This window comes from Marmota monax, unplaced genomic scaffold (assembly GCF_021218885.2).
Source record: "Marmota monax isolate L192 unplaced genomic scaffold, Marmota_monax_Labrador192_F-V1.1 WCK01_AAM20220418_F8-fsc00243, whole genome shotgun sequence".
Lineage (NCBI taxonomy): Eukaryota > Metazoa > Chordata > Mammalia > Rodentia > Sciuridae > Marmota > Marmota monax.
Window position 1 is genome coordinate 939,868 of NW_026694604.1, and position 17,786 is coordinate 957,653.

Here is a 17,786-nt window from a genome sequence, read left to right on the forward strand (position 1 = left end):
AAGTTAAACACAGAGTTACCATATAACCCAGCCAGTCTACTCCTAGGTGATCTACCCAAGAGAAATTAAACCATGCCCACACAAAAACATGTACATCAAAGTTCACAATGGCATTATTCATAGTAAACTATTTAAATAATTGGAAAGTGAAAACAACTCAAATGTCCATCAGCTGATGAATGCATAAATAAATTTGGTATGTTCATACATTGGAATAGTATTCAGCCATAAAAAGAAATGAAACACTAACAATGCTACTATAAAGATGAACCATGAAAACATAATGCCAATTGAAAGAAATCAATCCCCAAAGCCATATATTATATGATACTATTCATATTAAATACCCAGAAGAGGCAACTCTAAAGAGAATGAAAGTAGATTGGTTGCCCATAGCTGGGATGGGAGATAGAAAATGACTGCTAAAAGATATAGAGGAAAGACAAAAATCTGGTGGTGATGATGATGATAATTTTGTGTGGTACTGGGGACTGAACTCAGGGGCATTCTACCACTGAACTACATTCTCAGCCATTTTTAATATTTTATTTTGAAATCAGGTCTCACTTATAGGTGCCCAAATTGGCCTCAAACTTACATACAATTCTCCTGCCTCAGCCTCCCAAACTACTGGTAGTAGAGTTTACTTCACCAACCCTGTGAAAAGAATTTTAAAAGAGCAAACTTCCCAGGTTAAGGAAGTAGAAGCCACTCTGTTGATGAAAGGACAAAAGTCTACAAACATTCTCACTCCAATCAGGATCAAGAAAAGGGTACACTTACCATTATTATAAACCATTACTTTGAAGGTCTAGCCAATGCAGTAAGACAAGAAAAATAAACAAAAGATTCAAGAACTGAAAAAGAGGAACTAAAATACTCATGACTTGTGGATTACAGTGGAAGTCCAAATGAACAGAATTAAATGAAACACTATGAAAACTAATTTAAAGAGTTCAATGAAGTTACAGGTTGCAAAATATATAAAAATCTCGGGGGTGAGGGTGTGCAGCTCAGTGACAAAGTGGCTTGCCTAGCATGTAAAAGACCTTGGTCCCAGTTCAGCAAAAAATAAAATTTAAAAAAAACCCGAAGTTTTCCTACACATCAGCAATACTTAAGAAGTAAAACAGGAAGGGAAAATATCTCTTTCATAATAGAAATCAAAGTTATAAATACAAAGAAGGAAACTTTTTAAAAATTTTGTGATTCCAATAGGAAGAAATTTACAAACTCTACTGAGGGCAGAAAAAATACAAATAAGTAGAGACATTCTATGCCTGTTGGTTTCTAGACTTCAAATTGCAAATCTATAACATGGCATGATTATATGAAAATGAATGGAATGATTAATATTAAAATGATTGGCCATATCAAATGCTCATAGCAACTGGAACTAGAGAAACTAGAACTCTCATACACTGCTGGTATAAATATAGAGTGGTATGGAAAAGTCTGACAATTTCTTAAAAACTTAAACGTATCAACTGCATCATCCACACATTCTGTTTATCCAAGAGAAAACGAAAGCATATGTCCATTCAAAGACCTATACAGGCATTTAACAGCTGCTTTACCTGTAATAGTCAAACTGGAAGCAACTTAAATGTCTATTAGTAGGTAAATGGACAAATTGTGGTATATCCATGCAACGTATTATCAGTGCACATACATTGTAGATGAGTGAATAACCAAAATAATCATGCAGGGTGAAAGAAACCAGATTAAAAAACACAACAGTATATATGATTCTTTTTATACACAACTCTAGAAAAGGCATACTAATATATAATAACAGAGAGCACAACGGTGGAAAAGGGTAGGAGGGATTACCAAGAAAAATTAGGAAACATTTTGGGTTGAAAATTATCTTCATCTTGATTGTGGTGATGGTTTCATAGGTAAATACTTACATTAAACTTGCCAAATTATGTTTTTCTAAATATGTTTGCTTTGTTTAATTATCTCTCAATAAATCTATTTTTAAAATTCATCTGAAAGAATCAGAGAGAGATATAGAGTGTGATTTTGGAGCTATTTAAATAATTGGATCATTACACACAACAGTCAGTTGATACAGTCACAATTTAAAAATTGTAAGTTATCAACCAGTACCAAATTCACTTTAACCCATCAAATTACCAATGATACTTGTAGTGAATCTCGACAAACTCTCTAATGCGGATAAATGAACAACAAATAAGCAACCAAGAATGGCAATGAAAATATCTGAAAAAGAACCAGTGAATGAATACTGAGCCCACCAGATGCACCATTCAGATGGAAAGTGGAGGGAAAATAGGCAGTTTTGTGAAACAAAAGGGAAAATCCAGAAAACAGATCCTAGTTGATATAACACTCAAGCATTTAATAAATACTGCATCTCAGTGACAAAGATTTTTTTCAATAGATGTCACTGAATAACTAGCTAACTATTTCATGAAGAAAAAAAAAGATATCCTTACCTCACACCATATGTCATAAGTAATTCCAGATGGATGAAAGATTAAAATACATGACTTCAAGTTCTGGCAACAAGGTGAACTGAGGTAATAAAGAACTTCTACCACTGCAAACATCTAGAAATACTAGACAAAATGTAATTTAAAAAAACAATTCAATGCATTGCAGATCTCATAGAAATATAAAAGGAAATTCCTAGGTTGCTAGAGGAAAGAAGAATTTGAAAGCCAACATTGAGATCCCAGTGATCCAAAGGTGTGAATGAGTAGAAAAGGAAAGAGGAGGAAGAGAGAGAGATGAGGGCCAAGAAAGCCTGGAAATAACCCTTCATGTCTTTAGGCTTGGGTTTTATCACCCACCTGCAGCCAGGAGATGAGGTCTTGCAAATGAGACCTCTGCATTCTTTCTTTTATTGACTATTTAATGAGCATCTATTTATAACCAGCTCCCTGGTGAATGAAACAGAAAAGGAACCCTGGCCTCCTGAAAAACTTACATTCAAACAATTGTTAGAAAGGAATGAATGAAAACAATAGGAAGATGGATGATAAATATGATTAATGAGTAAATTACATGGTTTATTAGGAGGTGATATGTTTTATGGGGAAAAAGGGTAAAAAGTCAGGTGAAGAATGATCTCAGGAGATGGGGTGGGGGTGTGGGGAGAGAGAGATTATAAATGACATAGAGAGCCACACAAGAATTGGGAAGTTATCAGCAGGATTAAGTAGGACAGTCAGGACAAGCCTCATTGTGAAGTGATATTAGACTAAAGATTTAACATCTGAGTCCATCTAATCCCCAGGCAGAAGGGCCAGGGCTAGGGCTGTAAGGGGTGTGCCTGTAGGGATGTTAGAGTTAGGATATCTGGAGACTGAAACAGTGAACAGAGGGAAAGAGAGGGCTAGGAGGCACGATAGAGAGAAGCAGGGATCAGACTAGGTGGGCTTTTGCAGCCATTACAAGAGCTAATACACAGGAGTGACCTCTCCCTGCTCTGCTGGGAACAGACCAGGGCAGGAGGTAAGGGGGCAAGCAGTAATGCAGGTCACAACAACCTGGACCTTTCAAATGGACTCTCCTGAGTAAAAGAGGAACTTAAAAAAAAAAAAAAAAATCTGTCATCAGCCTAAGATAGCAGCAAAAGTCTATCAGTACGCAAAATTCTGAATAAAGAGGGAAAAAAAGTCTTAATAAATGAGAAAATAAAAACTCCAGAACTGGGAAGTTGAAATGAACCCTCCTCATTCCATACAAGAATTTCCAAGATGATTAATTAATGCAAAAATTGGTCCCAGTCCAATAAAATACCTCTAAGAATTTGGCAGAATCAATGCAAAAGCTGGATAAGGGCATTTCCATAACTAAGACCAGTGGGATTTCCACAAAATCCCAAATAAAGATAAGCTCACCATAAGAAAGTTACAAAACACATAAGGAAATCATTCACCATGAGTAAAGGTCAGCAGACAAACAAGCAGGAGGATCAGTACCCCCAAGAAGTTGAGATCATCCATCAAACCAATAAAGATCATGGGATAAGTTATGTTGAAGACATTGACAAGGAATAATGTTGAGTAGAAGGAGCCAGACATTGTATGATTTCACTTCCATGAAGTTCAAAAATAGGCAGAACTCAAATCTATGGTGTGAGAAGTCCAAATGGTAGTTACACTGGAGAAATGATGGTTGGGAGGAGCTTAAAGAAGCCTTCTGGAAATATTTCCTTTTGGTGGGGGTCAGTGCTGGGAATTGAACCCAGCACCTTGCACATGCTAGCCATACACTCTATCCATGAGCTACATTCCCAACCCTTTTTATTTCTTGAGACAGGGTCTCTCCGTAAGTTGCTCAAGCTGACTTGAGACTTACAATCCTCCTGCCTCAGCCTCCCAGATAGCTGGAATACCAAGCGTGCACACCAATACACCCAGCTGGAAATATTTAATTTCTTGACTACAGTGCTAGATACCCGGGTGAGTTTACATTGTGAAACGCATGCAGGTGAACACACATGATTTGGAGAGACAACTGGTTAGCACACATGCATGCCACAGAATACAGAGTAGCAAAATTGAAGATGGGCTTTGTAGTCCAAGCCCTTATCTTACAGAGGAGAAAACTGATGTCCAGAGAGCTACAGGGACTTGCGTCAAATCCCCTTTGCTTCCCAATGTGAACAGTTCTCTATGAAAGTATGTATGGAGACTAAAGATGGGAGGTAACCAGACACAGTGGAGGAGAACAAGACCTGAGAGCCACACTGCTTAGATTCTAATTTCCACTTGGCCACCTACTAGGCAGGTGACCCTGGATAAGTTTACCTAGCTCCACCGTGTGCCTCGGTTTCTTCACCTGAGAAATGGTGTACAAATGCCAATTTACACAGCTACTTTCTACTAAGTGAATAACCATACTTATCAAAGCTGAACAGATACTTATAACCTACGCCCAGGAATCCCACTTCTCGATACTTACTCAGCAGAAGTTCATTCATATGGGCCCCAAAAGACATGGGCAGTTATGGTCAGGGCTGCACTAATTTTAATAGCCAAAACCTGGAAAAAAAGTTAAAGGTCTGCCCTGCATGGAATGGAGAAATATACTATGATACATTTATATCAGAATTCTAGATAAGCAATAAGAGCTAATTTGGGGATAAACACTACAAACAGACTATCCAAAGAAAGAAGCCAGAATATGATACCATTTGTACAAAGGTCAAAAGTATTCAAAAACCAAGGTACCATTGTCAGGGGGTAGGAGAACCTGAAGGGCGCTGGGCAGCTTCTGGGGTGCTGGGATGTTCCTGAGGGGGGTGCTGGATACGCAGGTATATGACAGAGTGAGCAATCACTGAGCTGAATGCCTCGAAGTCACGTGCTTTCCTGTACCTATGTCCTATTGCCATAAAAGGTCTACTCAGTTAGCAATAATGGAACCCACCTCGCAGGACTGTTCCAAGACTAAATGAGGCAGTATTTATAAAATGCTTAGAACAGATCATGGCAAAGGTAAGGACTATGGCAATGTGTGCTGCTGAAAGTCCTAAGTCTAGGATCAGAATCCGCCTCTGGGGCTCCTTCTAAGACCCTTTCTCTGAGTCCCCCTCCAGGCAAATACAAGGTGGTCTTGAGCTGGCTCCCAGGCCACCTGGCCTCAAGGCACAGAGACTGAAGTAACTTACCCAAGCTCACACTCTGACACCGGAAGCCAAAAATGGGTTCTCTCATCCCAACCACCACACATATATCTTAGTATTTCATACACCACCAAATAGAAAGTTGTATTCTCTGACCTTGATTTAGAACCAAGTAGTCTAAGGATCAGGAAAAACAGTGAACTTGCTTTTCACTTCTACACGGATCATGTTTTTCTGTAGACATCTTTGATTTAAAACAAAGACCTTTGGTTCAAACAATAAACCAGGATGAGAAATACAGAGGAAGACGGAGTCTTTCTGGGTACCACGATGGCAAATCTGCCCCTGAATGAGGTTTAAGAAGGATTGATTTCTGTGGCTTGGAGTAAGAGGCGATTTCCTTCCCCGTGGTGGCATGAGAGGCCAAGTATTTTTCTCACTGTGAATTCTCTCCAGGTCTGAGCCACGAAGGGAGACAGGGCTGGGTCTGGGAATAAAGAGTTGGCTGAGACCAACCTGCCCACCTCTGAGATCTGGCTTTGGGGAGAGGAAAACAAGTTGGCCACAGGGCTGAGGGCCGCCCAACCTCAAGGTACTTTCATGTTTCGGAGGCCAAATTCGGTATCTGTAAACACAATGTGTTTCCTTTTTCATGCTGGGATTGGAACTGTTATTGTTCGGCACTTTCTACACTGGCCCAAATGTAAGCAGAGTGCTGAGGGTAGCAGCTTCTGAGAGTCCATGTCTCTCCATACCACACGGATGCGGTTTTGGATTGAGGGGACAACAGTCTTCAGGTGACTCAGGAAGCCTCAGGCATGGTGCCCTGACCCAGTATGCAACAGAGATAAGCTTCTGTCTCAAACTCCAGGGCACTTTGGGAAGAGCTGCTAGGGAACTTCTGAGCTGGTGTTCCTGGGAAAACCACTCTTTCCAGGGAACCACAGTCTCTCAGATTCTTGGCAGAGAGTTGGGCATGGTGGTGCACACTTATAATCCCACTTACTGGAGAGGCTGAGGCAACAAGAGGATTGCAAATTCAAGGTCAGCCTCCATAAGTTAGCAACTTAGAAAGACCCTGTCTCAAAAGAAAACATCAAAAAGGACTATGAAGAAAATAAAAACACTACAATAGAACAAATCCAGTGGAGAATGTCACATGACTCAAAATCCAACTGAGCATGATGGTGTGCACCTGTAATCCCAGAGGTTTAGGAGGCTGAGGCGGGAGGATCATGAGTTCAAAGCCAGCCTCAGCAATTTCGCAAGGCCCTAAGCAACAACAGCGAGACCCTATCTCTAAATAAAATATTTAAACCGGGCTGGGGAGGTAGGTCAGTGGTTAAGCACCCCTGGGTTCAATCCCTGGTACAAAAAAAGAAAAAAATCCAAAATCCAATCCTTTCCTAGAACAAGAGCCAAATTGGAAACCTGGAAACCTGCCTCTCCTTCAGACCCATCCAGCACCTGCCCAGGACACATAGTGTCACTACAGGGCCCATTCATGTCTATAGCGCAGTACAAGTGAACATGTAGCCCCTTTTATGTGCACAGATGCCTCAGTGAAAACCTATTTTGTCGGCAGGGAGGAAAACAACTATACTTCTTTGCATCCCCAGACCCAAGAGAGCCACCTGAATAGTGAAGGCTCCAGAAATGTCTACTTACAAACCACTTCTTTGTCTGCAGGACAGAGGTCAGGGCCAAGGAAAGGTATTCTGGGACTGAAAAGAGCAAAGAGTTTTCATCTTACAGGCTAAATCTGCCTCCGGAATAATGGCTGCCTAAGGAATTACATTGAGACGGATTCTAATACCATAAGATCATTCCTGGACCTAGAAGGAAAGTGAGATGCAGTCAATTAGCAATGTACCTCTCTAGGTACAGGCGTCCTCTTCCCCCATCCAACGTCCTACTTTCTGTGGTCATTTACCTGTAGTCAACCATAGTCCAAAGATATAAAATGGAAAATTCAAAAAATTGTTAGTTATTGTTAGTTTTCAACTATGTGGCAGTTCAAACAGCAGGATGAAATTGAAACCTGTCCTGTTCCATTCTGGATATGCTACCTGTTAGTCACTTAATGGTCGTATCCATTATTCAGTAGAGTGTCACAATATCACAGTGCTTACGTTCAAGTAACCCTTATTTTACTTAATAATGGCTCCAAATTTCAAAAGGACCAATGCCGGCAATTCAAATAAGCCAAAGAGAAGCCATAAAGGGATTCTTTTATGAGAATAAGTGAAAGTTTTCAACTTCATAAAGATAGAAAAAAAATCATATGCTGAGGTCGCTAAGCTCCAAAATACAATATTTTGAGAGAGTGCATATCCTTATAACTTTTATTATAAATCATTCATATAATTTTTCTATTTTATGTTTAGTTATTGTTGCTAATCTCTTATTATGCTTAATTTGCAAAGTGAATTTTATCACTGGTGTGCATATGTAAGAAAAAACATAGGGTTCGGTACTCTCCATCATTTCAAGCATCCATGGGGATCTCTGGAGTGTATTCCCTGTGCATCAGCAGGGCCAGGGTGGTGGGGGACTACTGTAGTCACCACAGCCACACCAAGCAGAAACAGATGAAATCAGAAGCCCTGAAAATAGTAATTGGACAGGCAGGAAATATCCATCACTTTGGGACTTCAAATATGGAATGTAGTATAACATACAGGCCCTCGGGAAACTAAGAACTCATTTCCCTATAGGACCCAATTATTCAAAGCCAGCCCCTTTCAAGATCCCTGTGGTCCTACAGATTGTCTAACTTAAGTGTGGAGCCTCTGGAATGTATGAAAATTGGACACAACAACAAATAACCTCTCTTATCTGCAGGCAGGAAAGGACCCCAGGGAAAATCCAAAAAAAAAAAAAAAAAAAAAAAATCCAGTGACAGCACAAACCAGGAGGGAGAACAGATGGGACCCCAACTAAAATGTGACCATATGCACAGGGAGCTGAGACCTCCCATAGGCTAGTCCTGAATCCTCCAGGGAGAAGCATTTCTAGCACCTTCTTCCAGCTTAGGCACTGGCTGTGTTGGGATGTGACCTGGGGTGTGACTTTCTGCTTAGACCTCTGAAAAGCCACCCTTTTGCATAGTCTGGAAGTCGACTCTATGTAGAGAGCCATCTTTCTCCTGGGCCTTCTTTACATGCACAAGCGCACTGCAACCTGAATTCAATTCAGTCTAACTGAAGCTAGAACACGAATCCCAATGGCAGACAGCCCAGGGATCCCCAGGGATGGCCCTGATACAGGCCAAATAGAGCCCACTTTTCTGTTCCTTGACAGTACTTCTGAACCATTCATACAACTGTCTCCTTGGATGGCATCTTCTCTTGTGTTCTGAGCACCAACAGGTGTCTCTGGGAGAAATGCCCATCCCAAAGGAGGCATGGGCTAGGAGCTTAAGTGTTGTAGAAAAAGGTTCTGGGCAAAAGACATCCTGCCCGGCGTGGTAGCACACACCTGTAATCCCAGCAGCTCAGGAGACTGAGGTAAGAGGATCGTGAGTGCAAAGCCAGCCTCAGCAACTTAGAGAGGCCTTAAGAAACTTAGTGAGACCCTGTCTCAAAATAAAAAAAACTGGGGATGTGACTTCTCTGGGTTCAATCCCCAGTATCCCCCCGCCAAAAAAAAGACATCCCACATCTCATCAATTTCATGGCTACAAGTCCCTCTCTCCATCAGAGAAGAAAACTGGTACAGAATAATATAATCAGGGCTGAACCTACACCTAGCCAAGGCCATGTAGAAATTACTGATGGATATTTCTACAGATTAAAACTGACCATCGGAATTGGCCTCTGCCTTTTGTCATGGAGGGAAACTTACATAAAGTGCATAATTTTGCAAGAGTAAGTTAAAACCGGAGTTTACAACAGAGATTCACTACTGGAGCAAGAATATAAGAATGCAGGCTAGGTGTGTAGTTCAATGGTAGAGCACTTGCCTAGTATGTATGCAAAAAGAAAGAAAGAAAGAAAAAAAAAAAAAAAACCAGGAATGCAATACCAAACTCAGTACAATACACCAGTCAAACCTCATGAAGCAGATAGCTTTGAGGCGAACATCCCCAGCAAGGGGACTGGCCCAGGCAGCTCACTTGATTCCGAGTGCTATTCAGAACAACCATCCCTTGGAGTTGGTTATAATAGGACACGGCTTTTATATGATCCGCCTTGGAAACAAATGCAGCTGATACCCCCTGCTCTCTCCAATGCGTCCTGCAGACTTGTCCACACTTAGTCCTGTATGTGTACAAACTGCCCTTTGGTGGCAGGGACATCTGTTTTTTGAAAAGCTTCTGTTCCTTGTGGCAATCTGATTAATTGAACAAAGCACACAGAAAGCACCTCCTACAATGCCTGACCCTCGGTAGGGGTTTGTGGTCTGTCTTCAGGACACAACCTGACAACCACCTGGGACTGACATTCTCAACTCTGGCAGTTCACCTGGCCACCCAAACCAACACCACGCCTTCTGAGGCTGCAGTGACCACAAGGGCTCCCAGACGACAGGAAAAATGCTGTATGCCACTCTCCAAATATTAGGCTTAAGTCCTGAGCATTTCAAAAGCCCTCCGAGACCTCCCGTCTCCCTATAATGAAAGGCACTGCAGAAACCCAAGGTATGATTATCACTTCTGAGAGGAAGAAAAAAAAAATACTGGCTCACAAAATATCCATACTTGTGCATCCACAGATAAGGCTGTTTTATAATCCAGTTCCCTGGAGAGCCATTTATTTTGGTGAAGCCAGTGTGCATAGCAGACACTGTAGAAGCCATCAAGATAACACGAATAACAACCCAGTGGACTTTTGAAGTGTAAACATAAAAGTCTATTAAGAATACAATGTTGGTTTAATCCCAAGACAAAAAAATTTGCTTAATGAAAAGCACAACTCATCTCAAGAAGGAAATATCGATACCAGCTGTGAGCAGAAAATGAGGGGATTCCGTCCAGGGAACATCTGAATTGCAACCCACTGCCTTTCCAATATTTACTCTGGACATAAAGTCTCAAATACTTTTCCGAGGATCTCATTTTTCTACAGGAAGAGGAGGTCAGAGAGGAGTCTGGGCAGAGCTAAAGGAGAACTTGGCAGAGCCCAGAAATGCAGAGACCTGCCCTACTCCCCCACCTACCCCAAAAGGTCTGCCCTGACAAACTTGCCTCCCTTCTCTGGACAGAGTTGGGAGCAGCCTCCTTGCCCACCAGGTGCTAATGAGCACCTGAGTGGAGACCTTCACTCCAGCTGCCATGCACCAACAGAGAGAAATGACAGGCCGAGCTGATTTCTGCAGTTGCATCTAACAGCTGGACTGGGACTCGTCATTTTTAGCCCTTTCCTGGATTCTTTCCATATATTCTGGCAAAGCAATGGGATGGTGAGCACTAGGGTGAGAAGAGAAAAATCATTTTAAGGGGATCTTCAGATGGCCAGTTCTACCTCACCACTTTTGAAGGGGGTTAGTGGAGATTTAACCCAAGGAGGCTTAACCACGGAGCTACATTCCCAGTCCTTTTGATTTATTTATTTTTTCTTATTTTAGGGTATCACTAAGTTGCTTAGCCCCGCCTTGAGCAACAAGATTGATGCTGGTCTTACACTGGTACCCTTCCTGTCTCGGCCTCCAAAGTGGTTGCCATTACAGGTATGGGCCATCACACCTGGAGACTCACCACCTTTGGGAATGATCACAGGCCCTGAAATCAAGAAGTGAAATCAGCAACACCTGCGGATGTGGAGAACCCACAGCAAAGTATTTATGCCACTTCTCTCACAGTCCTACCTCCCATCTCCCACCAGGCCCACGGGCTAAGACAAATAGAGAAAAACTTATAGACAACTTCATACTTCAGTGTGTATGAATGCAATATAATCGTGGGATATAATAAAACACAACACAACTAGGGAGCCTCCTCCATTTTTAGCAAGAAGTAACAGGTTGTTCCTGCTTTTCTCCTGTGCATGAATGAATGGTAGTCATTCAGTCATTCATTCACTCAATCATCCATCCATCTATCCACCCATCTACTCTACAGCACAGTGGATGTTATAAAACAATGAACAAATATCAGTCTGGAGCTCCAGCCTCACCACCTACTAGCTATGTGGCTTTGGGTAAGCCATGTACTGTCTCTAAGCCATGGCTTCCTCATCTCTAAAATACAGAGGAATGCTTTTATTAGTGTATTAGACTAGTTACAATGACTAAATGATTAAATTAATGGGAGTGCTTGGCAAAGAATAAACCCCCAAGGGTTAATCACCATAATGACAGTAATTATAACAATTACTATTAAAAACATGTACTCATCCACAGTTACGCACCAGGCTCTGGACTAGGCAGCAAATACTTTTAGCCTTCTGATTTTCCAAGGGTCTTTAGTGGGGCATTGGTTTTCTCAGGACAACACCTCTAATATGATCTCCCAGGCTTGCCAGGGATGAGGGTGGGCCCAAGCACCAGAGCCACTTACAGCATGAGAACCCTGTCCCAAAGCCATGTTTAAACAATTATGAGCATTATGTTGCAGGCACCCATAACCATAGGAGGCCAGCCTAACATGGTGCTCATCTTGCAGAGGCATCTTTTGTGTGTGGGTTTTGGGTTACAGACGGGCAATGCAAAGCCATACAGTGAGTCGCAAAACAAGTTTTCATAAGCTCAACCTGTCACAAACCAGGCAGGGGCTCATGCTGACATCCCCACAGTAAGATTAAACAGCATGCTTCATCAGGCACTAAATACTAACACAGCTCCAACGTCAGGGGGACACTGATTAAAACTGATGTCAATAATTTATGAAATACAATATGGTCTTCAGATGCTCTTTTGAGAAAAGGAAGGTGGGGGGAGGGCCTAGCAACCCAGGCGGTTTAAAACTGTTCCTGCATTTTCCCTTGAATATACACACCCCCACCATGCATGGGTGCTTCTTTACACAGTGAATCGTAAATGCACATGTGTATAAAAGCAAGTGAACACTCTGATACATATGGGCGGAAGAAAGTATTTAGTTATTCCACTGAGAGCTGTCGAAGCTGTAACATTATACATAGTCTTGTCTTTCATATTGTTTTGAGGGGTTTTTTTTCCTAGAAGAAATCCAAGATTGCATTTTAAATAAAATTGGGCTTTACAACCATTCACATTTATTCTATAGAGAAACTGATCTTGAATCGACACTTAAATGAAAACTGGAGCGAAGAAAGCATATATGGTACATTTCTTGGTAATCTGTAAGCACCTCCGGCAAATACCATCAACATATTGTCAATTTCTAGGGACTTTTTTCAGGGTGGGGAGTGGATGGTAAGAATGGCATTTTCATCTATTATAAATCATGTCTTATTATTTTGTAAGGGCAAAACACAATGGCACAGTGATAATTTATCAAGACTGATGGTTGGAATTTTTAAAAATACCTATTCTTTTGTCTTCGTTGTAAATAGTCTAGATAGCTTGACTTTCTGTGTCAACAGTGTGAAATTTGAAGGACAGGATTATGTTGGGGAGAAAAAAATCTGAGACACTGATGGTACAAAGTTAGTATCTGAAGGATTTATTTATCCTTTCCTAGCACTGTGCTAGAAAAAAGTATCTCAGAACACCTGTCAAACACTAATTCATTCACATATCTCCACTACAGGGCCTTTTCATAAAAAGCCCGACCTTTAATTGTAAATCACTTCTAAATTGTCCTTGCTGGCTTTCTCTTTTTTATAGAATGATGGAAAAAGCACCAAGACTTCAATTAAGACTTTAGGAGAACTTCAATCTGATGTTCCCAGTTATATCTACAAGGTATCAAAACATCTATTCAAAAAGGAAACTATAAATAACTTTAAGAGTTAAATTGGCTTTGCTTTTATAAAATGACTGAATAATTGGCAAGATTTAAAGATACTTTAACTACTGAGAATTAAAATAACTTCAGTAAAAACCAGAAAAAATATTGTTAGCTGATCATTTATCATGTAGATTATGTACTTATTAGGCCTAATTAAACTTTTTGAACAAAAACCTGCTTGCTAATTACATTAGTTAATATGTTGATTGCTCAATTGAGCTTTTTTTTTAAAAAAAAAAGTCAATCCAATTTGTGCTTTGGTCGGAAAAACAAAATCCTAAACTATAGAGAGTATTTCAAGAACATGACCATCATCATAACAGATGCAGGTTATTTCTTCACATCCAAAGTGACAGGGAGCGATGGGGGTGGGTGGCAAATCGAACAATACCAATGCTAACAGGAATCTTCAGGCCAATAACATTTTACCAAAATATCCCATTTATTCGTCTCAATGCATTCACTTGCATTTGTCCAATTAGCCCCCGCTGGTGACCGTACAAAGTCATCTTTCATATGCATATACAAACTAAAACTGATAGCAAAACCCTGGGAAACCCTTTAAATGTCAATAAAGGGCTTTTCCGCACAAAAGGAAGAAAAGAAAAGAGGAAAGGGAGAGAAGAGATGGGAAAAACCAACATTTCTGAGGGAATTGAGCAGATCAAAGGAACTTCACTCTCCAAGACCACTAAGTCGGGGTATAACTACTCAGCAGAATCCTGAAAAGTCTCTTCAAACTGGAAGCCAATTCTGTTCCTTGAAGGAGGGGGGGGGGGATGAAAAATTAGGTCCCCAGAAGCGGGACACATTGAGTGTAAAAAAATGGAGGCCCCGACTGCCCCGTCTGCAGACCAGGGCGCCTGCCTGGGCCTCTGTGCGGAATGGAACCTCCAAGACATGTTTTCCATTGGCTTGCTCAAAAGTTCTATATCCACAGTCATGAGGCACAAACTATTCGACAACAACATGACACAATTAATCAGAACCAGACCGCAAAACGTGTGTTTCTGGGGACCAGCAAACTTTGCAACGTGCCTCAGAGGGTGAAGCAATTGAAGAGACTCACACTGGCTGGTTTGGGGTTGGGGGATGGGGAGGAAAAAATCTTTACGTTCACAAAAGATGCACACCAAATGGCACATTTATGAACTAACTGATTTTCACTGCAATCACTGCGGGATTTGGAAATGTACATGTTATCCTGAAAAAAGTAAGATATTGTCTTACAACCTTCTCTCTTTCTGGAGAGAAATTGATGCCTGAGATTTTCTACACCAACAAAGTTGTACAATTCAGAAGTAGAACGTAGCCTCATTTCTGACCAAGGCGTATTCACTGGTGCCCAGTTTTGTCAGATTTCTCTTTCAGGATTTGAAACTCTATTAAAATTCCAGACGCTGGGCCCTTAGTTAATTCAAAACTGTTTAATTTCACCAAACCCTGAAGCGAACAACAACAACAACAAAAAAATCTGGTATACTTCTTTTTAAGACCAGGATTGAATTAGTTTAAAATAGTTACTGAACCCTCCTTTGTAATCTGTAGATAGTAATTAATTAAAATCACATCACTCTTCTTTGCTAACGCAAACACGATGTTCAAAAGAGAAAAGAATTTTTTTTCCCAAACCATAAAAAGAAATAGAGGGTGCAAGAGTGATATTCATCGGGTACCAAACCGCCCCAAACTGCCATCTCCCAAGGGATTTGTGATTGTGGCGCGGTAACTTCCGGGGAACAGGACCCAGGTTCCCAACCGCGCGCCCAGCTGCAACACTAGAAAAGGAGGGTGGGGTGGAGGTGAATCTCAGGCACTAGCCAGACGGAGAAGAAGGCAATGAATGTGTTTCCCGTTTGGATCCGGGATGAAACCTGTCGGCAAATTTTTTCCAAACCACTCCCCCCTTTCCATACCCGACCCTCAGCAGCATTTCTCTAGCTGCTTCTTGGCTTAGCTGAGGGCACGGGGCGCAAATCGGGCACCCACAGAGAGCCCCACGCGAGCGCGTAGACCTCTTTCAGCCCTCCCCGGTCCGGGACATCCCTGAACACGCCTCCCAGGGTTCCCCGAGACATCCCCACAACCAGCTCTCCTCGGATGCAGTCGCGCCTGCGTTCCCGCGTACCCGCCATTGCGAAGCCAGGAGCTGTTGCCCGCCTCCCCATCCACCGCGGGTGCCCCACTCACCCACGCACTCGTTGGCTTCGCGGGCTGTGGCGCGTTGCCAGGGCCGATCATAGTGGAAAGGTTTGCAGCGGTCGCATTCCGGGCCGGCCGTGTTGTGCCTGCAGTCGCACACCAGGCTGTCGTCGCGGTCGCGCACGCAACGAGCTGCGTGGCCGTTGCACTTGCAGCGGCCACCCACCTGCAGGTCCGACACAGCATAGAAGTACGAGTCGCGCGCCAGCTCCGAGTCGTCCTCGTTCTCGTCGCCAAACGTGTGCAGGCGGCTGAAGGCCACGCGGATATCGGTGGCCGTGACCCAGTCCTGCAACACCGGCGAGTTGTCGAAGTCGTGCGCAGAGGGCCGCCCGTCCAGCGTGCTGAAGGCGATGAGGCCGCCAGAAAGCGGGCGCATGTCGGTGTGCGAGTCGGTGCACACAGCCTCCTGCTCATTCTGCTTGGTGATGGGCGCGCGGTGCGGCCGGTTGTACATCTTGCGGCACTGCGTGGAGTAGAACTGGAAGGGCACCCACGTACGCCCGTAGTCCATGGACTTGTAGATGGCCATGGACTCGGGCCGAGGCGAGCAGAATTGCAGACTCACGTAGGTCACCTCGAACTTTTTGCCGAGGGACAGCGTGAGCGTGACATTGTGCGGGAACTGCAGGTAGTTCTCCGACTGCCAGCACGTCAAGTTGTGCGGGTTGTTGAGGTCGGTGAGGAAGGCGGGAGGATGCGCCTTCTTCGGGTCGGTCGCGTTGCAGAGGTGGCACGAGCGCAGCCGCTCCTCGCCGCGCTCGCTCACTACGCAGTAGCGCGCCGGGGGCCGGCCGCAGGTGCTGGACACGCGCACATCCTTGCCGAAGGCCGCATTGACAAAGTCCGGGATGCAGCGGCGCGGGTGGCCGTTCTCGTCGGAGCAGGGGTCGGGCTGCGCCGCTTGGCCAGCGAACATGCTGAGCCCGGGCCCGCCGCGCACCGCGCCCACCAGGCACGCCACCGCCGCCAGCGCAGCCAACGCCTCCCACACTGCGCGCATCATGCTGCGTCCAGCTTGCCCGGGCCCCGCCGCGGAGTCAGTCCGCCCGCCGCAGAAGGCGCCTGCGGAGAGAGGGGAGCTGCGCTCAGCCAGCCCGCCCCGCGACCTCCAGCCCTCGCGAGGTGCCAGGACGGGCGTGGGCGAAGGCCGGCACCATCCCCGCGTCCGATTGCCCGTCTCGCTCCCCCGAAGTCCCGGGGGCAGGCGGATCCGGGGACCTCCGAGCCCGCACCACCCACAACCCTTCTTCCAGACTGGTGAGCCAGGGCAGCGGGCGAATGCTCGGTTTCCTAGCCACTACAGCCTCCACGCTGCCGGAGGACCATGCCCGCACCCGTCTGCCAGTCCGCGACCAACCCACCTCGCACCCCAAGTCTTGGACGCAGGAGAGCTCCCGTGTCCCCCAACCCCATACGGCCCGCGCCCATTCCTCCCGCATCCTGGGGTCCCTCTCAGCTGCCCCTGATTGCGTCCCGCCAGGGAGTGTGCGTTCGGGACTTTACCTCTAGTGAGGGTAAAAGAGAAAGAAAAGTTTGCCTGGCTCTGGCCGGGGAGCCCGCGCGCCGGACCGCGGAGAGCCTCTCGCTGGCTGCTAACAGGCGGGTCCTGCCTCAGCGCGGGCTTGCCAGCTCCATGCCCGGCGCGGCCGCCGCTGCCCCAGCCCCGGCCCCGGCTGCCGCCGCCGCCGCCTCTCTTGCCGGAGTGACGACGCGGCCGCCCGGCTCGCGCCGCTCCCGCCGCGTTCGGAGTGCTGCCCTGCCCGCGCCCGGGGCGCACACACACACTCACGCTCGCTGGCGCGCACTCACACACGCACGCACGCCCCCGAAGGCTCCGCCGCCGCCGCCGCCGCCGCCGCCGCCGCCACTCGCGCTGGGAGTTGGGGGCGGAGGGGAGCGCGGGGGCGGGGCCGCCGGGCGGGGCGCCGGCCAATAACGTCGACGAGCAGCCGCCCGCTCGCCAGCAAAGTTTTAACCCCGGGAAAGAAGAAAGTTAAAGGGAGCCGGCCCCGGACGCTAGAGAGGGCGAGCGGGAGCGGGTGGGAACCGGGGAGCCCGAGAAAGAGCAGCAGAGACAAAGAGAAAGCAAGAGGAGTGCTCGGG

General features: G+C 44.9%; 1 protein-coding gene across 1 annotated transcript in view; it reads right to left on the reverse strand.

Moving 5' to 3' along the window:
* Positions 1 to 17,449, reverse strand: part of Ntn1 (netrin 1) — a 176,761-nt gene extending 159,312 nt beyond the window's left edge. The window contains exons 1-2 of the mRNA XM_046422151.2: positions 17,187 to 17,449; positions 15,669 to 16,745 (exon numbers count right to left, since the gene is read on the reverse strand). Coding sequence (XP_046278107.1) covers positions 15,669 to 16,686 — 1,018 coding nt within the window. The 5' untranslated portion in view covers positions 16,687 to 16,745; positions 17,187 to 17,449. The remainder of the gene's footprint in view (positions 1 to 15,668; positions 16,746 to 17,186) is intronic.
* Positions 17,450 to 17,786: the final 337 nt, after the last annotated feature.